At 40.7% G+C, this 25202-nt stretch overlaps 1 protein-coding gene across 2 annotated transcripts in view; it reads left to right on the forward strand.

Annotated features, from left to right (window-relative positions):
- The window catches only part of LOC119378933 (rab3 GTPase-activating protein catalytic subunit), a 246529-nt gene extending 224149 nt beyond the window's left edge, over positions 1-22380 (forward strand). Inside the window, exons 21-24 of one of the 2 annotated variants that reach the window (XM_037648028.2) lie at positions 433-529; positions 4658-4749; positions 9342-9641; positions 20657-22380. In XM_037648028.2, coding sequence (XP_037503956.1) covers positions 433-529; positions 4658-4749; positions 9342-9641; positions 20657-20863 — 696 coding nt within the window. In that variant the 3' untranslated portion in view covers positions 20864-22380. The remainder of the gene's footprint in view (positions 1-432; positions 530-4657; positions 4750-9341; positions 9642-20656) is intronic. The other variant, XM_037648029.2, reaches the window with a different exon arrangement.
- Positions 22381-25202: the final 2822 nt, after the last annotated feature.

A 25202-nucleotide genomic window follows, 5' to 3' on the forward strand; every position in this document is an offset into this window, starting at 1 on the left:
GTTCTAAGTGGCCCCAACACTGCATGCCAGTGCCATCATAATAAAAAAAGGTGAATTGAACACTATTCCCGATACGGATATTTTAGGTTTTTCCAGTGCTGCCATGCAGACTTGGGAAGCCCCTTTGACCATGGGCACAGTGTTGCTGCCACTCATATTGAGCACGACTCTACGTTGCATACTGTGCACGCCAGGAATTAGCTGTTTTATGTAGACATTGGACACAAAGAAAACAGTAAAAAAAGAGTAGGAATTTTACTCAAGCAGTGCTATTTTCTGTTATTGCTTCATCGTCTTATACCAGTCGTAGAAAAATTCTGCTAATCATCATGCACCACTCAGTTCAGCAATGCACCTTAGCAAACATTCACATTAACCTCTCATAAAATCTTGTTATGCATCATCTGTATCACAGTAAAAAATTTCATGCAGGTGCTGTATTATCTCCTGTCACTGCATCCTGCTGAGATTGTGAAGCTCTTGATACCCATTTTAATCCACTGTGCTTTAGCACACATCATTGATCATGGTAAGAACATTTTTTTTTTTTTTTTTACTAAAGGGCTGCTAGATGTGATGACTGTCAGGATACACATTTCCATCTCTCCATGTATAATGTAGGAAGTGATGAGTAACCACATGTAGGTCACCAATTACATTGTGAATTTTGTGCTCAAACTACAACCTTGCTGATGTCAGCATATGGAATTGACAGTGTTGCAGTAGTTCCATCTATTTTGGCTCTTATCATGCAGAAGAAGCATACAAAAGTTACCATAATGTTTCATTTAATTTGTTTGCTTCTGTTAGCAAAGACGACAAATTACAAGGTTTAACATTATAAAACTTTTATTCGGTTTCGCATTCAGCAACAATTGTAGTGCAGCTGTGGTGGCTGAGAATCTAACCATGTGCTACACACCATAGCCAATGTTGAGTAAATACAGCCGGTGCATTAGTAAATAGATGTTGCCACATGTGACACGTTGGGGATCTTTTGTGGGTAATTGGAGAGTAGTATTGTCGCCTACTTTTTTCACTTTACATTACTTCCTCCACGCAAGACCTCTCAGCAAAGTTTGTTCAGTATTTTAGAAAGGTTGGCGGCAAGTAGAGTACTATATTCATTTATTGTACATTTAAAGTAGTGCTGTGTGTGAAAATATTTTGTAGCATTTCTTTTTTTGCATGCTGAGTAAACTCATGTAACAAAATAGTGAAGCCATAGGTGGGCTGTGTCTGAGTGGAGATTTATTTTCGATTCCTCGAAATGCCAATTTAAGATATTTATGAGAACCTGAACTATACAGACGTGCAGCAATAGATGGAAGGTTGATGTGATGAAAACCTTCCCCCTGTCCTAATCACACCTTTTCTTATTTTTAAATGTTGAGTCATGGTCCCTGCATTCTTAAAATCCTGTGTATTCTAAGTTTCTGAGTACGTGCTTACGCATTCATGGTTTTATTTCCACCCAATACAATTACGCCAGTCTTTTTCCCCCCTACAATCACAGTGCCAAACCTCCCTTCCCCCCCCTATTATTATTATTATTATTATTATTATTATTATTATTATTATTATTATTATTATTATTAGTTCGGTGACTCAGACTGCAGTTACTCCTCTCTTTGCAAAAGCTTATTCCCCCCCCCCCCCCCCAATCCCCTCTCCCCCAAATCCAGGGTGGGAGTCAGTGAGCCAACCCACAAAACAACACTGCTAAGGAAAGATGTGTTGCACTGATGAGGAGAACCCCTCTTGTAAAAAATGTTGCTTTCAGCAACATTTCTTGTTCAGTCACTTGTGACGAGCTGATAACCTTGCTTTTTTTATGAAGAACTGAATCTACTGGTCAGGTTCTTGATGATAGTGGTATCCTACATAAGAATGTCCTTGAATGAAACCGCACTTTGTGAGAATAAAGTGGGCTGTTAGTTGGTCATTCTTTCCATCAAATAAACTTTTCAGCAGTTTGAGATTTGAGAAGATGTTCACTTATGTGATGTTGCACGCTATAAACAAATTGTAATGGGAAAATAAAAAGAAAAGACTGGTACTTGTGTAATCTGCACATATTTTGCCAAAAAAAAAATTCGGCAGATCCCACGTACCGTGGGAGTCGATGTTATGCGAAGCATGCGGCGGGTAGGTGACTGTGGCGTAACTTTTTTTTACTGAGCGACACGTTACAAAATGACGCTAAAGATTTGTATAAATTTTATACGCACACATATATATGCTGAAGAGCCGCATATGTGTTACATAACCAGCTGTTTACGGTTGGCTAACGCTGCCAATGGCAACGTGGGTATTACCAACACCAGAAGCGGTAAGTTGATATGTAGTGGTTTTACGTGTCCCGAGAACGCATGCACGTTTCACAAACCCTTGTGCATGTGTGCAAGAAGTTCTTGACAGTTCTTGAACAAGGGCACCATCACCGTGAGCAGTGAGCACCAGCAGCTGGTCATGATTTCTTATAGGATCCGGTCGTGATCGTGGTGACGAGGGGTCCATGTGTAGTGAAGTATGTCGTATAGTAGAGCTGTTGGAATTCGTGGATGCCTCGGTCATTTCGTCGACAAATTGTCTGTCGACAGAGCCGGCGAGATGTCGGAATCTGAAGTCACCCTTCACGTTGGTGAGGTATAGGCCGTCGAGGCTGGTAGGCCTGGATAGTGCTACATAGACCAACATCAGTGGATGGTGTTTGTCGTATTCGTAGACTACCTGGGCGTATGTAGCCTACGTAGCCTAGTCTACAAAGCGGCTGTCAATCAATCTGGCATCATTCTCGGTCAGCATGAGGCCATCGCTCAGCCTCGTAAGAAATGAAAAGGACACTGCGTCGTTCTGGTGGACGAAGTGCAGTTTACGGTGCGGTGGTGTGGATATCATACGTAACTTTCGTTAGTGCATTCCTCCGGGGCCGAGCAATGCCTCAATATAGCTTGCTGAATCATAGGAATACAAATGTAATGTTGATTAGACTGCTATAAAAGCGGAGCCAACACTGGAATTACAGACGTTAATCTCATATGACGCCTGTATCGTAGGAGTACACATCGTAGCAGTATCATGTAGTGTTTATTGCTTTCTTGTAAAATTACATAGCCAGCACCACAACCACAATTGACGTTGCACCAATATTACGCCTGCGTAGGCTGTTTTTCCAAACCAGTTTATAGACCTGGCGTTGCTCAGTGGTAGAATACCTGATTGCCACGCAGAATGCTTGGGTTCGATGCCTGATGGGATCGTAATTTTCATTCTTTCCATTCGTTGAGTCAACGCTGCCGATGTTGGTTTTCCTTAACACTCTAGCATTTATGTTACCAATGTCTGTTCTCGCCGTTCCTGGGTAGATATAAACTGTCAATCACCTGTGGCGCATACCCGTACACCGCGGCCCGTGGTATACGGGTATGTGCCACACGTGTCTAGTGGAAAGGGTTTGACGACGCACGCGACAAGATTTTAACGTTATTCATGTCACGACCCGGCAATCATACTCGTCAAATCCTCTTACCCTCCCATGCAAATTTTGGTCTACACCAAGTTAAGGAGGCCATCATGAGAGCACCCAGACGTAGGCGGCTAGACAGACAGTGGCAGAGGTTCGCTAAGATAGTGGCAGAGGTTCGCTAAGAAATGCTTCGCATTTAAAATTTAACTGGATAATGCCTAAAGAGGGACTTGAAATGGGAAACAATAATAATGGAAGTGCCTAAGCATAGCCTGTAAGCATAGTCTAAGCATAGTCTAAGCGTAGCCCATGCATAGCCTTTAATGGCTTATTTCGTGTGTGATGTTGAAAGCACATGCTGATGCATTTTTTTTTTGCCACTGGAATTAATGAAATTGCTGATAAGATACACTTGAAGCAGATAGAAGTTAAATAGTAATAATAAAAAGGAGAAAATTACCACGAAATGCATCTCTTACTTTGATGAAAGGATGCAACAACGTGGTTTCACGTTCAAATAATTTCACACTTTCCTAAGAGTATGGCTCAGTTTGCCTGGGACAATGTAGATAATAAAAACAAAGCAACTACTTAGTTTGTTACTTTATTGTGCCATAGTGAAATTTTGGAAGTCAATTAAAGCACTCACTTGCGGATGTGCTCGCATGTGCTCACTTTTTAGCATATATCAAAGCGTGAACGTAAAAGAGGCCTGTTAAATGCAAATGCACGTGGTTGCGAACGTGGGTCGTACTGGTGATTTGAATGAGCACAGAGTGAAAAAGATGCAAAAAGCATTACTGAATGAGTGTCCATTAATTTTACAAATTTCTGGCCAAATGATAATAAGCATTTTAACACGTTTGTCCCCACCCAGGACACGAGATTTTTAAAAACGCCTAATCCTTGCTTATCTTATGAACATAGCCTCTAATTAAATGTTTCCACCCTTACCGGTTTTGCAGTCTACACAGTTATCCGAAAAAAAGAAAAAAAAGAAAACGGGAGTGTCATGCATTAACAGAGCAGAAATTTGCATTTGTATCGAAGCCCATGTTCTGAAGGCTTTTCTCCCCCAGGAATACTCTTTTTAGTTGCCTTTGTGTCTGAAATTAATTTTTAGTAGAATGCTGTGGACGTGCGAAACATTCACAGCTTGCAAACCTTGTCTTTGATCACTTATAACAGCCCACGAGGGTCCTCGTTCCTTGACAACATTCCTGGAGCAAACCATAACTAAGGTGGCTTCACAACTCAGAGGGAAAGAACCAAAGTATAAGGTGAGAAGGCATCTGCATGTGTTACTGTTAAAGAGGAGCTCGTATAAGTGCATGCCCATATAAGTGTATATTTGCTTGAGAAACAATGCTTCTGCAGGCACTTATAGAACGTTTGTAAGTGTTCTAAAAGCATCTGGTACCATGAAATCTAAAAATTTTCCTCTTAGAAGCAACTTAGGCAATTCTTTAGGTGTACAGACCTCAGGGATTAACGCTATGATGACGTGCTACAGCACACCCGCAATAAAATGGCAGCAAACTTCACTTAGATGACCTATTGTCACTCATTGCTATAGGAGACCATTGAGTTAATTAAGATAGAAACCGCTTAACCCTATCAGACACGTACTATGAAGAAATGTCTGTGAATGTGTCTTATTTACGCGATGTTATTTCAAGTCACACGATATTCTTGTTGGAACAAAAATAATGTCATAATGTGTTACTTTATGTGTTTTATAGTAATAAAGCTAATTAAATTGTAATTAAATATTTATTTGTGCTGAAGTCATTCATGTTCTGCTTTTGCATAAGTAGAATCAAATCTCAGGCTTGAAATATAGTGCAGTTTCGTTTTCGGTTATGTTCATTTCAAGCAAATAAAAATTATACTTTTGACGTGGCTCGCGGAAAGCGCCTTGTCGAACGACTCATCGAACAGGGTAGTGCTTTCAGCAGAGTGGTCATATGCAACAGTACACTGCAAAAGTAAGTTAAATAAAAACATACTTATTGCGCAGTAGGTTCAGTTCATCAAACCTCAGTCAATCTTGCTCTTTCTTAGCCACTAGTCGACACAACTAGCAAAAGCAAGTTGTGTATACAAATGTGTATAAAGTGCCTCAAAGGGCTAAAATAAATCATAATTTAAATCAATTAAATTTATTGGCAAGACTCTTACTTATTCATAGTGAGGGTCTCGTTCTGCCTTCAAGTAGTATGCGAGGGATTATTGGTTAGCTGCCAGCTCTTAAAAAGATAACATGCTATGTGATGTCAGCAGGCAGAAAAAGGGTGTTCCACACTCGCCGTCATGGCTACGAGAGGTGCTAATTAACACTCTCAGGTTTAAATAAACAGATATACCCGATAAAGTGGGCAAAATGATGACCGCCGCCGTAGCTCAATTGGTAGAGCATCGGACGCGTTATTCGAAGGTTGCAGGTTTGGTCCCTGCTGGTGGCAAGTTATCTTTTCGTCCACCTTAATTTTTTCTCATTTATATCATAATTACTGCAAATAAGATCCCCTCTACTTTCTTTGGCTTGGTTGTCTGTTTGTTCTCATTAATGGTGTGTCTAAAAACCATACAGCGCTATTGCCTGAAGCAAACTATCAAAAGCACAGGTGCACATGTAAGTCAGTTGACATACAGTAAACAGAAAAAAAAAACAGTAAAAAAGACAACAATGAGTAGAGAACACAACAGCCATAGGCATGTGCACGGGGGGGGGGGGGGTGCTGCGATGAACCCCCCCCCCTAATAAGGAACCCTGCGCACGTCTATGATAACAGCACTATTACAGCAGACTCTCAATAAACGAAACTCTCTTAAATGAAATTGCTGCTTAAATGGAACAACTGCCTCTAAGATGATTGGTTTTGTGCTTGAATCCTGCACCCCTTTTCATCTCTCAGTAAACGAAACTCCTGTTAAATGAAACATATTTTCCTGGTCCCTTCAGCTTTCGTTTAACAGGAGTCTACTGTATTATCAAACAAACTGGCTGCATCACATTGTTGTTAGGTGTTAAAGGTGCCCTGCAACACTTTTCCAGTAGCCATAGAATGGCTTCACTAAATGAGCTTATTGCCTCACGAATCGACAGCCGCAAAAATTTCTAGAATCTGTCCAGTACGACCGGAGTTACAAAGATTTGTCGCACGCTGTAATTGCTTTCTCTCTTCTCTCGGCCCGATGAAAGCGCTGGAAGCCAAGCAGGGAGGGATGGCACAGGGGAAGCAGGTACACCACGTGCGCGCGTCGTGACCTTGAACACTTTTTCTTTTCTTTTTTTCTTCGAACACGCGGCGTACTTTCAATGCTATCTTGCGTGTGCATGGGCAAGTGGCGGCCTCCCATGGCGACCACAGTAACTACCGAGTGCCCCATGTTCAAATCAGCCAGTGGCGTGGAACTTGAGTCAATGACGCAGTGATTTTGATTAACTAGCATCATTTGTTGAAAGAAGAGGAAGCGATTTTTAGCTGACTTTGAAAATTTATTGTAAATCCCAGGCCACATGCTGCGCTATAATGTTTGGCTCGCATGTTATCGGGAGCCTCGACTACAGATCAGCAGCGTTTTCTGTCCATGCTGAAAAAGTGTTGCAGGGCCCCTTTAAGGAACATCATTTCATTGTCCATCATTTTATTGCCAAGATGTGCAAACCCAACACATCCTTTCACATAGTAGTGTCTGAAAGGAACACATGGCTGAGGAATGTGTCTCAGTACCTCCGAAAGAACTCGGAAACCCTCATTGTCCATGACCCTTTTCTTGTGCCAAGCTCTGAAGCTGTTGTTGAATACCTAAACAAAGCTGAGTCAGTTGGGATTCATGCCTTTGGCATAGATGTAGACGATCTTTACTACTCAGTGCCTCAATGTTTCTTATCGCATGTATGTATATCGAATGTATGTATATAATGTATATGTGACCATAACGAGTAGTATGCCTTTGTGACTAGATATGGTGTTTCTGTGAAAGCATTTCTAGAATTGCTTCAATGTTACCTGAATCCCACGCCCGTCTGTTGGGAGGGAAAGGCTTTTATCCAGTTATCCGGTGTTTTCATTGGTTCGTGTGTGGTGCACGTTCTTAGTATTATTTTTCTGGCGAAGGTCAGCAGAGCGCTCGAAAAGAGCCCGATAAAGACAAATCATCAAAGCTGAGGAGCTGTGTGATCTGGCAGTGATTGTGTCAGTGTAGCATCTGTCTCGCTCACCAAAAAGGAGACTGCTTATCTCAACGAAGTTGAAAGTCAGTGAAGTGGAAGTTGGGGTTTGGTTAAGGTCAGCGCTGTGTCTGTGCCCACTCATTCTTGTGCATGTTTTTTTGTGCTATAGTCAGCCTATTGCCGTAACTTTCTGGTGTTTCTCATGTCTAGAAAAAAAAAAAACACCAGCCTTTTTTTGCTTTCTTCTTTTATCTTCAGAACGATTGTTTTTAAAAAGCCTTGTAGTTTCCTGCTATGAATATAGTGTTGTCTGTGTATCATAAGTTTGTTACCAATTTTCACTCCTATAAAAATTTCTTTAGACATTGGCCTGACCTGGTCTACCAACCTTAAGGTATGGAAATTACCACAGTCCAAGCCAGGAATTTAGAACTTTAATGAAATAGGTTCCAAATTAATGAAAAACTTGGTTTTCAATATTTTTATTGCATATGAATAAAATCACATATTTTGTACACTTTGGACAGGCAGTCTGCTTTATAGTTCTACAGTAGTTATATACTGATATGCACTTAGACAAGTGAAAATACTCATGACTTTGAATAAATATTCATGCAATGGCAGCCAAATTTTTGGTTGCCGTTAGACGCTGTTTCTCTGTAGTGGGTGCTGCATGAACATTGGAATATTCAAGCACCTCGGAAAAATGTGGCTCTGAAAAATTTGTCAGCAACTGTGATTATAATGTTCTTTTACTCACTTTTGCCCTGTACTGGACGGAAATAGAAAATCATGATATTATTGGTGTTATTAAAAAACAATCTATATGAACACACTCTAAAATTTTGGCACATTGCGATAAAATCTTAGAAACTGCCAGGTATGCAAGACTATATAAGCATTGTCTTCAGCAGCACTGGCCATGAATCCAGTCTCGCCACTGATGCAGAAGTGGTTGCTAGCTGGTGCCTGAGAATGCACTACTGCCCTTGGTTGTCCAGGTGGCTTGGCAGGGGTCCATGCCACCTGATCTCAACAGCACGATGTTACCAACACTCAGCATGATGCTGGCTTTTATTGCACTGGTGTTGTGACAAGAAGTGCTCTTGGTCATCAAGTTTGTGTGTATCATGAATGCTTTCTTTAATAGCTATTGTGCTTGTTCTAGCATGCTTTGTATGCTTCAAGTAGAGGGTTTCAGTTATGGCATCAGTGGTAAAAGTGGGCATAAAAGGGATAGGATAACATAAAAAGGTTGTTAATGTACTCAGCAGTGAATACTGAAGGTTTCAAATGTGAAGTTTATTTACTTCATTTCTGGACGCTTCATGTACAGTGTATTCCTGTCCTCTTTTTTTTTTTTTTAAAGCCTCCTCATTAGGCATGGCTCTCCTAACGAAGAAACACTCAAGCTGCAGCTCCAGCGATACTATTAAAACCAGTCATAGCTCAGCAACTGTAACTGTAACTTATTGTCACAAATCGCAAGAGGAGGAGATGCCGGAACGAGGAATACTATAGTCTACTTCCTGTGTGTGCATGGTTTTTGTCTTTGGTCAGCATATTTTGTGAGCAACGCTAAATCTTGTGGCGAGGTCAGCTTTCACATTGCCAAACCAGTTTTCAGTCTCCAGATTTTGTACAAGCAAGGTTTTACTGCACAAATGTCATATAGGGTTTTATTTGTTTCAGGAACTTCTGAGCTTGCTCTATGAAGCCGAGGTAGCAATCGCACGGTGTGTGAGCCTCCGAAAGAAGTTCAACCTTGACCACTGCACTGCAGGCTCTTCGGCCACATCATCTGACAGTGATGTTTCACAGCGTCGTGCCTCAAGTGTTTCTGGACAACCGAGTAGCACAAGAAACCAGACTGCAATTGATGTAAATAAGTTTGTGCTGGACCTTGTTGACAATCCAGAGGTCTCTATACCAGGTGCAGGGAAAGGCACTGTAGGGAAGCTAGTTTCTCAGCTTTTCGTCGACTCTATGAAGGTGAGTTTCACATTTACTTGTCCTCGTCATTTTTGCTATAACCTTCAATTAAAGTGTTGGTTAAGCATTTCACTAGCAGGCATTGCCTTGTAATCTGCCTCACATCTATTTTATAGAGCATTGCATGTTCATAGGCTATAAATCAAAGACCTGCTGAAATGATGGCACAAAAGAGAAAACAGCTAAAGAGCAATATTAATATAAGCTCTATTAGAATATTATGCTTCTACTATATCAAAGCGACCACTCTTACTGTGAGAGGAGGCATGGCAAGTCAGAAATGACACCAAAAAAGATAAGTGGCAGTACTGCCGTAAAGCTAGGGCTCGAGCCTGCCAGTGGCGTATCACCTTGTTTCTGTCAATATCTATAGTATATATGTAGGAGAGAAGAGATACAACTTAGTGGTTATCTTAATTTTAATTGCCAATGGTTTCAACCGGTGGAACGGTCTTCGTTGTATATATGTATAATATATATATATATATATATATATATATATATATATAATATATATATATATATATATATATATATATATATATATATATATATATATATATATATATATATTATACATATATATATATATATTATACATATATACAACGAAGACCGTTCCACTGGTTGAAACCATTGGCAATTAAAATTAAGATATATATATATATATATATATATATATATATATATATATATATATATTATACATATATGCAACGAAGACCGTTCCACCGGTTGAAACCATTGGCAATTAAAATTAAGATAACCACTAAGTTGTATCTCTTCTCTCCTACATATATACTATATATATTGACAGAAACAAGGTGATACGCCACTGGCAGGCTCGAGCACTAGCTTTACGGCAGTAATACATACATACATACATACAGTATCCACGGATTGAAACGCGACGGTAAAATTTTTAGTATAACGACTTGTATGCACAATTGTTCAAGATAACCACGTCATGTTGCGACGAATCTGGTCTCGAAAGATAATGTTGGCTGTGATCTAGCGTTCGAGTCGAAAATTACACCGATACCACCCGAACTGAAGATGGTAGAAACAAAAACATGTGCATTACTTAGCCCTAAATTGGCCTATTTCAATCCGTAAATACTGTACATATAGCGAGAGAGAGAACTTCATTCATACTCAATCTGATTTAATTTTTCATATACAGAGAACGAATTTGCTTTTCGAGACTATTGTCTGAGATCAAGGAAGCTGCACAAACACATTGAGCGTACCAGGCTGCCCTATACACGCAACAGCACAGCAGTGTTTAATAACATTATGGAAAAAGTATAATGAATTTTACGTAGCGTACATTGAGACAACTGTACATATGTATGCGTGTTATTACAAGCAACCCTTTTTATGCATTAACCACTCAATTTTATGTGTGAATATAATTATGCCGATGGCGGCCTTCCCAGTAGTATAGATTTGCATCATGCAGTGAAATTTCGTCAATGTCCAAAGGCTGCTCACTAATAATAGCATTTTCTTAGTTTCTTACTTGCACGTATTTAAGTTTGCATATCTCGGCAATGTTTCTTCGTGGTCGAAACAATACCCAAATTGACAGCCGGGCTAGTTCGTCTTGATTCATCTTGAATTGACTTACACAGTGCAAAATACAGCTCGGACGGGAAATAAGCTCATACGCACAGTGCTGACTTGCAAGTGAGCTTATTGCATACAGTATAAACGCCATTGTGTAAACGCATGCACAAGGGTCATTGATTAACAAGTAAAAAGACAGAACACAAAACATACCCCAATCTGTTTACGGCTTGTGTGTGACTTTGAAGTACTATTCAATCTCCTTGCCGGTTAAGGAAACAGACAGTTGACCGGGGCACTTCGTACTGTTTTTGTTAATGCGGTAAGTCTCTGTGATGGCTTTTTTTCTTCATGTCTCTGCTTCTCTATCACTGTATCATAAAACAGCCGCTTGTGCTGATGCTTCGTGCAATGAGCTGCTAGGTTTTGATAATCGATAATTATTTTCACATTTTCTCTGGTGCTCTCATAATCTCACGTTTGAGCACTTTCCAATTTGTCTGATATAAGCATTGCCGAACGGCAGAGGAACCTGGTAGACTACATAAACGCGAACGCCTACACATTCGCATTTAAGTCGTATGCAACAAACCCTCATTTGAGAGTCTTGTGCTGTCCATGTGTGCCATCTGAGTTGTATTTTGTACTGTACAAGTAAATTTGAGATGAAACAATACTGCCTTAGTTTCAGTACTGTAATTTTAAGTAGTTTCAATTAACACAATCTGGGCCTCATTAGCTATTGTTTCTAAGTGTGTATTTAAATTCCCCACAGAAGGTAAGCTGGTATCGTCTGCATGGATTATAAATTTACCATTGTTATCAATTCTTGCTTTCTTATTAGTAAAAATTATAAGCAGAAAAGATCATAAAATGCTTCCCCAGGGAACGCCACATTTAATCTGTTTTTCATCTGAGCATTCAGTTTGGCGTTGGAAATACGATGAGTATGATGAATCTGCTATGCCTCTAATACCTGAAATTATCACTTTATAAACAAAATATGTGGCTGACAAAGCAAAGTGTTTCGCAGAAGTCTTCAGAATAAGCCGTGTGTCAATTTTTTCCTGTAAGAGCCCTTTAAAAGTCTTTCTGAGGAAGAAGATCAAGTTCAGTAGATTTATTTATAGCGAGTCAATTACTCGTCCGCTTGATCACGTTGCAAGGTAAGCTTGAAAGCTGGGCTTCTCAATGTACTCGAGTCCCTTATTTATTACCTTGACACAAGCCACTGTGATTGCTGCAAGCTACCATGTGGTAAGGGCAACGCAGGTTAATCGGAGACTAAAGAGGATACCTTGTTTCGCTCTCCTGGCTCAGCCCAACTAAAACTCTCAACACTACTGCACGCTCATCAACTCATAGCAGCTTGGATATGGAGCATTAAAAATAACAGAGAGCTGAGCTAGTTGGAAGTATTCATGTTAAAGAGACAGGGCGTGCAAACACGGACACAAGACAGAAGTCAAGACACCACAAACGTAAACTAACAACTGAAAAGGCGCACAACGGCGGAAAAGAAAGAAGGCACGAAAACTTCACATGCCCAAGCAATAGGCGAACCTATCAATCGGGCATGCTTGGTGGCCTATGTCAGAGATAACTATTCAGACACTTGATTTCTTCTTTATGCAGGTTAATCTATGGTTGGCTCACGCATGCACTACCACTATTGTGGTGTCTTGACTTCTCTCTTGTGTCCGTGTTTGCACGCCCTGTCTCTTTAACATCGATATGGAGCAGCGGTGATGCGATTCGTTTTCAAAAAATAAAATGAATTTCCTGGAACAGGGAGAGCATTTGATCAGTCCATAAAGCGTTTGCTGGGTACCGGTCATATTTGCGTCACCGATGATGCAAATTTCAGGCCAGGCAGAACAAAATTGAAGCATGACAGAGTACTCTAACTTTATAGCGTCCCTGCTCAGCGGTAGCTTCCTCTGCAATGCTGGACTGCAAGGTGCCAAAGTGTTGCATAGGCAGCCCACACCTACAGTGTGTCGTCGTGAGACAGCAGAACAATTTTCACAGCATTATTGTAGGACAAATTTCATTATATATTGACGTGATGTTTGTTAAGGAAAACTACGCCTCATTTGTTGGTTCCCCAGTGTGCAGCCAACAATTACCACTGTCGAAAGTGTGGGGGGCTAGCCCCCCCCCCCCTTCCCCCCCACCCCGATAGATATGCCTATGCAGCCTGCCATAATGTCTTGGGCTTTGTAGAGTTTCTGTATATGCCCCAAGGTTAGCTTATACAATAGCTCTAGAGTTATAACCGTGTCTACTTGGGTATACTTAATCGCGCCTATCAGTAGAAAAGGACTGTGTTATATTGTATTCAAAGAAGGTACTCTCCCTGGAAGGTTTCAAGAACTTCTCTGTTTCAACACATCCAAGATACAAAAACATGCATTGAAGTTTGTGGCGTCACTCTTGCTATTAGTGTTAAAGTCTTGGTAAAGAATTCAAAATGAGGAAGTTCGGTCTTCAGTTTCTCTTCAAGTGATTAACCTATTTTGGTGAATGAGTAAATATAGAGCTTTGAAAAAAATACCACTGTCCCTTCGATGGTGGTAGTAGAGCTGGTCCACAATGTAGACTGCACTGTACTGTTGCAACATCTCATATGCACCCGACACAAGAACAAATTATGTGCAATTAGCAAATACTGAAATGAGTAATGCCACGTGAATTCTTCAGAACAGTGCATGCTGTCACCAAGTGGCCATTAACACAAGTGTCTAACTGTTCTCTTTCCAACATGATTTCATGGCTTCATTAGCATGTGTATAAAATATTACCATCTGTCTTGTATTCAGAAGTAGTTGTAAGGATGAAATGCTCCAAACCATTCCTACCAGCATGCAGCATGGTGTCGGGAAAGGATTGTGGCCTCGAAGGCACCCTAGACAGGCGAGGACCACATGCAGTTGACAGGCGAGTGTCTGCATGGGTGACAGGCATTTTAATTAAAGTCATGAAATCTCCCTCTGTGCTTTTGCACATGCTCTTTAATGTCACCACTTATCCTTACACTCAAGCACCCCTAGCCTCTGCAGGTCTTCATAAAGGTGCAGCGCAGTATGTCTGAGCCCTGTGTCACAGCAGCACTGTTTTCTTTTTTATTGTTTAGTTATTACTCAGACTAAGTAGACTTCCAGCTATCCAGAACTTTTGCGTCTCCATCTTGGCCCCCGCATTTTGTACGCTACGCCGTCTGCCGTGGGGGTCGCGTGTTTCCAGAGTTCAGTTAGAAGGTCGATGACGGCGTCAAAATCAAAGTACTGGGTTTCCGTGCTTTGTGACTTCGCGGAGAGGTGACAAGTACGGATTCTGTACCACGTGCGCCTGTGAACTGCCTTGATGCCTTCACAAGTAAAGAAGTTTGGTTCAAGCAGCTCAAAACAAACATCCTTATTCCTTTCTGATGTCAGTCTCCAGTCTCAGTAATTTCCATTACCCCCCCCCCCCCCCGGCTGCGGTCTCCCGAATTTTCATGCTGTGAGGTTGGCAGGTATGCTACTGCATTGCTAGTGGAGAATTTCTGCATAACATGGAAACAAACAAACAAAATATACCGACAGGGAGTGTGGAGCATGGCCAAGAAAAAACGGCAGTGAAAGGGTGAAAACACCATTCTTTCCTTGTTCCAATCATTCGTTTTTTTCTTCCTGCTGCTGTTGTATCTATTTTAGCCCCCTAATGCCCAAGCACTGTTCTACATCAAGAAAAATTGGAGGAAATTGTTGACCTTTGATTCTTGCCATGGAGAGTACATTTGTACGAAAACAATGAAATGTTATTTCAGTTAGGTTTAATTAATGTAGTAACTAATTAACTAGAATTGGTTTGTTTAACTATCCTCAGCTGAATCTTCACTCCAGCATATCAGAAACCAAGTGCAGGCTTCGCACACTTGAATCATTTTGGTAATTTTGTGGCATCACACTACTACTATATTGTATATGATAGATTGTGCATTACAGGGTCGAAAGAATTGCTTTCCATGGTTCACTTTTGTCATTGCAATGCATCCTGATTTCCCAGCATGCACTCTGTGCACTTAGCGAGGAGCAGTAGCTCTTTGGACTGCATGATGGCACTAATAATCTGGTGGCACTGCAAGCAGACACTGTTATTAATACGTACTTAGAGGTTGCAGGTCTAACTCCTAGCTCATCCACTTTTGCTGAAGTAGCAATGATCATATGCATACAGCAGCACTAACAAGTGACAGCTATAAAAATATGTGAAGAAAGAACCAGCAAGTTTAATTGATTGCATAATTTGTCCTTCGTAGAGGTAAAAAAAAATAATAATTCTGTGTAGTGGAGCATGTCAGACATAATTGAGGAAGTTGTGCAAAGGTAATTGGATGAGAAGCTTGGTCATTAAAAAATACATGCTCCATGACAGCATTCTTTAAGTTAAAAACACAAAGAAGCCTGTGTGACCAGAGCAAAGAGGAAGAATTAGGTCAACAAGAACTCATCCTGAAAGTCTTGTTATGCATGTGTTGTGAGTATGCAGGTGGGTATGTGCAAATACCAGGCACACAAGGTAGTTTGGGAACTTGGCACAGAATTGCCATTGACATTAACATTCTCACTCTTTCTCTCTATGTGCCCAACTGCATTGCAGCTGTCTCTCTGTCACTCATCTAGCACATTTGTTTCAATGTATCAGCTTGTAGTATGGCACTAGAGACGAAGCTGGATGCTCATTTGCCTTACACATAATACAAAGACAGCAACTTGGACATAGCCGCTTTCTTTAGTGTCACTAAATCCATTCTTTTTTTTTGGGGGGGGGGGGGGGGTGGAAAATAGCCTACCCTAAAATCCTGAGCAAGTACACCCTCTCTCCCCCCCCCCCCCCCCCCCCCCCCCCCCGCCATTTTTTTTTTCAATCTGATCTCGCTACAGAATCCTGCAGCAGCGGTTCCTAGGAGACCAAGTTCTGATAGTCTTGAGACAAGTAGTCTTGAGACATGTGCACTATTTATTTACAGTTTGGTGCCTCGAGGTTACATTCCGAGCTGTCACAAAATGTCGGAAGATTTGAAGACCATCTTTCCCCCCTTGTTGTAACATGAAACTTCACACGAGGATTCCCTCTGGTTCAGTGAGAACAGTAAATGCATGCATATTCAATAAAGCATTTCATTAGAAGCACTTCTTAGCAGCTCTGCCGCCGCCGTCTTGAATTTTGGTCCGTGACCAAGCAAGCTAGGGCCCCCCCCTCCAAATCTCGTCCAATTATCTTTCACTGTAGGGGGGGGCACTTGCTCGCAATTTTACGGTAGTCATCGTGTATGCAGTACCTGTGATCAGATACCCCTGAAGCACTTGAGTTTCTCCAGCACGTGGAGGTTAGGGTGCCTGAATGCTCTCTTCCTCACCCCTGCTGCTTACAGGGAGACCTCTCTGAAGGGGCACTTGCTGCCTAGACTGGGTTGGCTAAGCAGTCCCTGCCATTTCTTTGCCCTGTTCGCACTGTGACAATGTGCTCGGAAAGAGCTACACTACAGGTTTTTGTCAAAAATCACTGGCTGCTGCCCCATCTCGGACCGACTACAAAAGAAAATTGCAGTGGGTTGTAAAAATTAATTGAGCCAGTTAAAAAAGTAGCCTACCAGGTCTCTCTCTGTGTGCAGCGTAGGTATGGCAACATTATTTTTGTTTATTTTTTTAAATGAAAAATTGGGCCAGAACTCTCAATAGTGGTTGCCATTTAAGTGAGTAGCTCAAAAAATGCATCCGCTGTATTGAAGGAACTGTGGACTCTACACATCCATTTGTTGCAATGAAGATATTCAGGCAATGTTTGTTGCTTCATTGCATAATTCCACAGAAAACAGGACTCTTAAACACCACATGCCTAGTGGCAGACACGAGTCTTAAAGAGCTAAAACAATTGGTGTTCAACAAACATGTCCTGAAACATAGTCATTGTGTGCCATTTGTCTCAGCATTTTGTTCAAACCACCAACCACAAAAATGGGCAGAAGAGCCAAAAAAAGCTATTGACCTTAATATTTACTGTGCAGTATGCTCTTTGCCATTATGTAGTGAGATAGTTTTTGCGGTGTTATGAAATCTTCATTTGAAGTTGTCTGTTGTGATCGCTTCTCATGCAGTGCCAAGCCAGGCATATCTTGAATTCTTACCATTTTTTAATGATGGTGTTTTCACAGGCTGCTTGTGCATGAATCATACGCTTATATTATACTTGGTTTTCTATTGTTTATTGAATCCCAAACATTTTTTTAAATGATGCTCTGATCAGCTAAATGCAAATCCTGTTCATTTAATATGGGAAGCTAAACATGCAACTTCATGTATCAGGCGAAAATATCAGTGGATGGATTTCTTGCTAACTTTTCAACTTACAATATTTCCTGCGGCAAGAGGTATATTTTATTAAGTTTCCATAAACAGCCAGGAATATTCTAGTGGGTCTCAAACTGATATGTGCAGCCTCACTTTGAACCAAGCAGCAATGCTGTGCACAGTGTCAATGCACATGAAAGCAAGGCATGTGCTTGAGGTAGTCTAGTGAACAATAAAAGCTGGCTACTTCCTTGCTGTAATATATGTTCATAATTGTCTACAAAAATGTCTTGACTGCTTAATTTTGCATCACTAGACATTGTTTTATTTGGTGTTGGAATGCCATGTTTTGTGACTAAAGAACTATCACAGTTGCGTTGAGGTTTTAAAAGATTTTTAAGCAATCTAATTAATACACATATGTATACTGTTAAAACGTCCTGGAATGGTTCCTACGAAAGTTCCAATAATGTCTGTAATTCAGTTCAGCTTACACCCATCATTTAAAAGCTTTTGGAAATGGCTTAATTTCTATGGCACTTATAAAACTGTGAGATAAGTTTACAGTGAGTGCAGTTTGGCACATCCCAACACTTTCATTAGTTAATAGCAATCATTGCCTTGTCATGCTACAAAAAGTGCTTCTTGCATCATCAAAATTTATAATCAGGTAGCAGCATGTACCTTATGTGGCAACAGAACACGAAGCACCTTTTGATCATGTAGAGAAGTTTTTACGGAGCAGTTAACTAACGGCACTGCTACTGAGGTGTCTTGATTTGTCGCGGCAACATGATGCAGTGTGCAGCAGTTGGTTCATATTGTGAACCTCAAAACTATCAATGAGCACGGATGTGCTTATTATTTCGTGCAAAATGCCTTTGCTTGCAAAAAACTTGCTGTACACCCATGCATCTGCTGTGCACTTTGTAGGGAGCGAATGACATAATGAAGGACGCTGCAGCAGACGACATAGTAGTCGCCACCCTGCACAAAGTGTGGACAAGGGAGAGCATGCTGGGCACCCTCGTGGAGGTCATGATGAGTTAGAGCCTTGAAAAACAAATTACGGCCATTGCGGCACATATTCAAGTTGCAGAGCCTGTAGATAAGGTTTCTGCACACAATTTCATTAGGTGCCATCATTGGTTTGCTTGCTCCACGGGGCCTGCACAATCTAAGAGAAACTGGCTGTAAACTTCTGCTGCCACAGTACTCCGAATGTGGCATTATAATTCTCAATATAAACCTGCTACTGAACAGCCCTACAATGCTCAAAATTCGCTAAAGGCTACTATTGTGGAAGCATTGCCCAACGTCAACACGCACAGTCTGATTGGAGCATGCAGTCATTATATAGAAGCTGAATACAGTCAATAATATAGGCGAAATATGGTTTTAGTCAGCAGCTTTGAAAAAACAGTATACAGGAAATGGAAACAAATACTATTCCCATTCTTTTCTGAAACAGTGTTATTTGTGAACATCTTTATTATGTTCTCAAATACCTTGCACACCCAGATGAGAGTGAACGGGGTCTGAAAGTTGAAGTAGTAGCCATAATAATGAACATTGATAAGCCATGTGTAAGTTATCACTGTAGAAAAGAGGTACACTGATGAAATTTCAAGTGCTTATTGGCCTCGAGATCGAACAGAGTCTGCACCTAGCTGTGAGTGGACGAAACCCCGTAGTGTGGATGGCTCCTTGCGTCGTCTGCTAGCAACACCGTGCTTGTATGTGGTGCGAACGTCATGCACGTCCTCAGAGGGCAGCTTATTCCGCTGTTTTAGCACAGTATCAAATGTTTGTACATATACCTACACGATATGCACAATCATTTTGCCTTCTGAGGCTTGTATGCACTCTAATAAGCAAGCGCATGCACGTGTCGGCATGTGCTAGGTGTGATCATTGCACCATTTATTCGCCAAAATCATTTCAATGTGGGTGCCACATTGTCGTTCAAGCACATCACATAGTGCATTTGGCGTCGTCCTAAATGAAAGAAGTACTAAATGTCGAGGTGTGGATGCAGAAATTTAGTGACACCACCTCGTTAGGTGTTGGCAATTTCAAAATCCTTGTGATACCGCAAAGCATGAACTAGCGTCTGCAAAGGCCAGTTAGTGGTAAAAAAAGACCTCAAGCCATGCACTTCTATAGCAGTACATGTATTCATGCAAACAGCAAAGCAGGGTGCACAATGTTCTACTTCAACTAATTATGCAAAAATACAGGCTTTTTTTTTTGTAGCCACTGGAGCAAGAAATAAATACTTAATCGACTCAGTCACACAACACCACTTATGTTGTAGTATAGGCAGAACACACTCTAAACACATACAAATCAAACAAGAAGAAACATCGAGCACAGTGCAAAACATGGTTGTCACCGAAGGCCAGCATCCCATTAATTGGCAGATCGTGCTTCTCTCAGACGTAATGTGAATGTTAGGTGGGATTCGTGCATTAATGTGGCAATGGAGGGTGTATATATTACCATTAGGCTGCAGTCAATGTGCTTTATTCACCGACAGTCAGCACAAACCGCTCGCAGCAAAGCGCCACTGTGTACCTTTGGATACATACCACCGACCGCATATCCACACTAACGCCGAGACAATGCTGCCAGCTGTAGCCCGATCTTGCGGTGAATAGCTCAGACACCCCCCTCCCTCTTGCCAAAAAAAAATCTCATCATAAGAAGGATTTAGCAATGTAGAAGAACCAGTCTAGATATAAGCCAGTATGTATGGTTACTTTTAATCACGATTTGCTGACCAGCTGTCAACTTTGTATGGCAAGATAGGCAAAGCTCGTCAGCTCCATAATGAAAATAGCCATCTAGATGTGGTGCAGGCAGCTAGCTTGTAGATGTAACTGATTTGTTGGATCTTCTGTGCCTTTATTAGTCCTCCCAAGTAGCAATTTTTCGCTAATACAGTTTATAGCTACACATACTAACAAAGCAAGTTTAGTGTGCTTCAGTGACAGAGGCTGCATCTCAAAACAACACCCAGCAGGTTCATTGTCACCTGCAAGTATTCTATGCATTGTCAGCGCATGTCTATACTTGCTTAGGTGATCTTTTCATTGAGCTTGTGTTCAGTTGCAGGAAAGCGATACAGCTTCAGAAGGGGAAGAGGACGGTGAATGCAAGTTCCCCAGCCCAGCGGCGCGCGAGTACATCCTGCGCACAAGGCACAGTCGGCCAACGCCTGCTTCAAGGTTGTCCCCGCAACGCATGTTCTGTGTCATGGCAGGAAATGACTTTCGCCTGGCAGGTGCATTCACCCATGACACAATTTTTTACTAATGTTTAGAGACTACAGTTATGTCTCTTCTAAAGTACTCACAGGTTTTTACTTTTTTGTGTTTAAGCTTAATCTCTTCTCGATATGTGATGGCATGCTTTGGTGGCAGACAACCTTTACCAGCATTAATCTTAAGCATTGGTGATGGTTAGGTAAATGCAAAACTTGTTTCTGTCTGTTACACTTTCAAGTGGTAAGTTGTTCCTACTTGAAATTGTGAGAGATTAGGACGTACTTAATAATGCAAAAAAGGGGGATCATAACTACATAGAATGCTTCACTTGTGCAACAATATTTGACATTTTAGCCAAACTTTACAAACACTGACCATAATTCGGTACTTTCTGTGGGAATTAACTTAAATACAGCACTTCTTATTAGCAGTGATTTTATGTGCTAAATGATGTATTCCTGGGAGACATTTCTATCTCATTCATTTTACTTTCAATATAATTGCTTTGCAAGCATATTGCGATTTTTCTTTAACTTTTTCCCTATTTGTGATAGTGAGTGCAGTTAGTGCATTTTCATGCGATGAATTGCTTAATAAAATTAGTATTTTTTCAACTTGGAGGCATCATAACATGTGATGCCACAAAAGTACTACAGTCAAGCTTTGATTTTAGGGGTGTGTACTGTACAACGACGCTAAACAGAACTGCCGAGCTCAGTATGCTCATACTGAGAATATCACCCATAATACAGTTGCGCTCTTTGGCCATCAAATGACCTGCCACGGTGGTCTAGTGGTTAAGATGCTCTAAAGTCCCTAGGTTTTTCCCTGTTCTTTCTTAAGTACCGACAACCATTGAAGCGCCACTGACGAATCTCATTGGCTAATGCTTGTTTTCGGTAGCCATGTTCTTCCGAACGCTTTTCCGGCACTAGGTGAAATGCGTCCCCCACTCACTAATGACGGGGGATTGGCGGGAGGAGAAACGTGCGTCGCGTTAGCATATTGTCTGCTGAAAGATGCTTGGATAATGTACTAAGATGTACGTGGCTTTGTAAATCTTCCAAGTTAGGAAGAAAATGGCGGCAAACGCCGGCTGCGCGTGAGAGAGCACTGGGAGAGGAGGCAGTTGTCGGTACTTAGGTAAAAGGGAAAAATCTAGGGACTGTACTTAGACGTACATGGCTTTGTAAATCTTCCAAGTTAGGAAGAAAATGGCGGCAAACGCCGGCTGCGTGTGAGGGAGCACTGCGAGAGGAGGCAGTTGTCAGTACTTAGGTAAAAGGGGAAAATCTAGGGACTTTAACGTGCTTGACTGCTGACCCGCAGGTCGCGGGATCAAATCCCAGCCGCGGTGGCTGCATTTTCGATGGAGGCGAAAATGCTAGAGGCCCGTGTACTTAGATTTAGGTGCACATTAAAGAACCCCAGGTGGTCGAAATTTCCAGAGCCCTCCACTACGGCGTCTCTCATAATCATATCATGGTTTTGGGACATTAAACCTCACTAATTATTGATTATTATGGCCATCAAATGGCGATTGCGCCACAAAACACTATATATATATATATATATATATATATATATATATATATATATATATATATATATATATATATATATATATTATATATAATACAGTTGCATCGTGAGGTAAATAATACTGTCAGTTTTTCTTTCTGCACTTTTGTTCACACATTTTTTGTCTATGGTACAAACAGACAAAAGTACGCATCAAGCAATGTGTTGGCCCACATGCGCCTGTGCTCCATGCCTTTACTGCACTGTAATTAGACCTTGATAATAGCAAGGTCAATCAAACATCACCAGACTTGCCTATCACTATTCCAGTGATTATCCTGTTGACCTGCTGCTGTAGCTGAGCAGCTATGTGTTGTAGCATCTTACAATTCTCGACACATCTATCTTAAAGGATGACAATATAAAATGATAAACAAAATGTGGTAACATTTGTACATATTGTGTGTGTGTGTGTGCGTGCGTGCTATATCTGTATGTCACATAAACCATTATGCAGTTCTCAGTTAAGGGGGGACGTGGCAATGAAAACTATTTTGGTTATTTACGGGGATAAAGTGATGAAATTTGGTATGCAGATATGATTTATTATGCTGATATCATTAATGAAATCGGTTTTGAGTATTGTAGTTTTTTAGTTACAACACTTGATAGAGTCTCATGTTCATCCCAAAATTTTTCAATCAATTAGACATAAGTTCGTCAAAATTTTTGCATGAGGATATTCACAAGGGCCCATTTTGTACCGTAAAGCTATTGTTTTTTTTTTAATTTTCAAACAAGCCCACAAAAAATTTTTGAAATCACCTGTACATATTGTCTTACTAACAACTTTTGCAAAAGGCCAATTATAAAAATGTGTATGATGCGCAGGAAAATATGGACAGCTTTACGGCACTTACCAATGTTTCAGGATCTAAATGCAAGAAACAGAATGATTATATCTTTATTTGTTGTTAAATGGCACAAGGATGACTGACAGCAACTGCACATAAAATGAAAACAGAGAAAACGGAGCCCAAAGAAAACGGAGCTCAAAGCTAAGCAAACGGAACTCTAAAGGGTGCTGGTTTTATTGTTCATTGGAGAAATGCGACATTACGGCTACCTTGACCTCTGATCTCTCCTCTTTACGATGATGCCAAGATGGCAGCACTGTGCCAAAGGAAAGCTGCAAGATTTGCATTTTCTAAAGCCCAGTTTTCTCATAGTTTTTAATGGTAGCACACTAGTAAAGTGCTTTTTTTCTCAACTTCTACTTCTTATTTTGTTCTAATATTTCACCACGATATAAAAGATGGTCAGGGCATTGTGAAAAAAAAAATAATAAACTGAAAAATGGAACATTTTGACGAAATCTACCATATCCATTGCCACGTCCCACCTTAATGGAATGCGGCACGATGAGCATTCGATTCTAAATACATGTTGCACTGCTCTGATGCCTCTGTGCTGTGGTGATAGCAAAAGTCAGCCTTAAAGAAACACTAAAGTGAAGCAATGAATCAGTTTATATTGATAAATTGTACTCGTGAGAACCATAATGTCGTTAATTTCACCACCACAGGTTTACCACCATAGAGGAAAAAAAATCAAGGTCAAAGTTTCATTCTTAAATTTCGTGCCGAAATTTCCGCACGTGACGTGATGGATTTCAAAGTGTATCTTTAGTATCTTGGCGACATTGGCTCAACGAAATTGTCTGAAGCTTGGTATTTTAAGTCTAAGCAGCCCTCAGAGGACAATTAGCTCATTTTTGTTGATTAGGAACTACGTAGGACCTAGTAGACGCCGTCACAATCCATGACGTCACGGCGTTTGGTGTGAGAATTTCAAGGTGTCGTAGCCACCCACATTTTCTTTTTGCGCATTTTCTTGCTTTCCTAGCGTCTTATCGCAGCAGGCTTGGTGTTTTTGGTATCATGAAAGAGTAATTTTCTAATATGAGGAAAATCATTTTTCTCTTTATTATTAAGCATGAATGCTGCCAGTGCATCACATGAAGTAGTGAATGCAGTGAAGGTTGTACACTTTTGCTTTTCATTGACAATGGTTTTTGTTCAGTGCACTATATCTTTAATGCCATTAGATAGAGTAGAGTGTCAGTTTACTAGAAAAGTTTGGTTAGTTTTTACTGAGGCAAGGAAAACTACATGAGACAGGAAAAACAGTAAAAAGCACCTATGTTGTGTTCTTTCTCTTCGTCATTTGTTGTGTCTCGTTATTGTGTTCGGTATTTTCAATGCCTTCAACTTGGGGAAAAATCCTGCATTTAATGCTCCTAGTGCCTTTCGTTGTACCAAATGCATTGGCATTGCACATTACACAGATATTAAATGTGCTTGCATGCTGGTTGGTAAGCAGCACCTACAGTTCTAGCTTTCTGCCCTTGCAATGCTTAATTATTGTGTAGCTAGCACCCTACCATTATGTAGAAACAAGAGCACATAGCATAGTAAAATAGCGAGATATATGGCCATTTATATCACCAATTTCGTAGCATAATACTTGCACACGGAATGGAAATGGGCCATTTCTGGCTGTTACCAGATTGCAACATGTGTTCACAGTATTCCTTATGCAGTCTTCCACAACCTTCACAGTTGCCCTTACCATTTTTTGTAGATTTAAATTTTGTAACAGTTTGTGGCACAAATGTTAGTGACATACCATCGTATTCATTGCGTCACTCATGCAACCTAGTACCTCTAACAAGAAGGTACACAAGTAACACAACACATTTCAGCACAAAGTTGAACGCAAAATAAGCATTGAAATTTGTAAGGTGCTTTCATTGTGAAAGAGAGCACTGCCTGAAACTCGTTGACACTCATCATTACCACCTTAAG

This window comes from Rhipicephalus sanguineus, chromosome 1 (assembly GCF_013339695.2).
Source record: "Rhipicephalus sanguineus isolate Rsan-2018 chromosome 1, BIME_Rsan_1.4, whole genome shotgun sequence".
NCBI classification, from domain to species: Eukaryota; Metazoa; Arthropoda; class Arachnida; order Ixodida; family Ixodidae; genus Rhipicephalus; species Rhipicephalus sanguineus.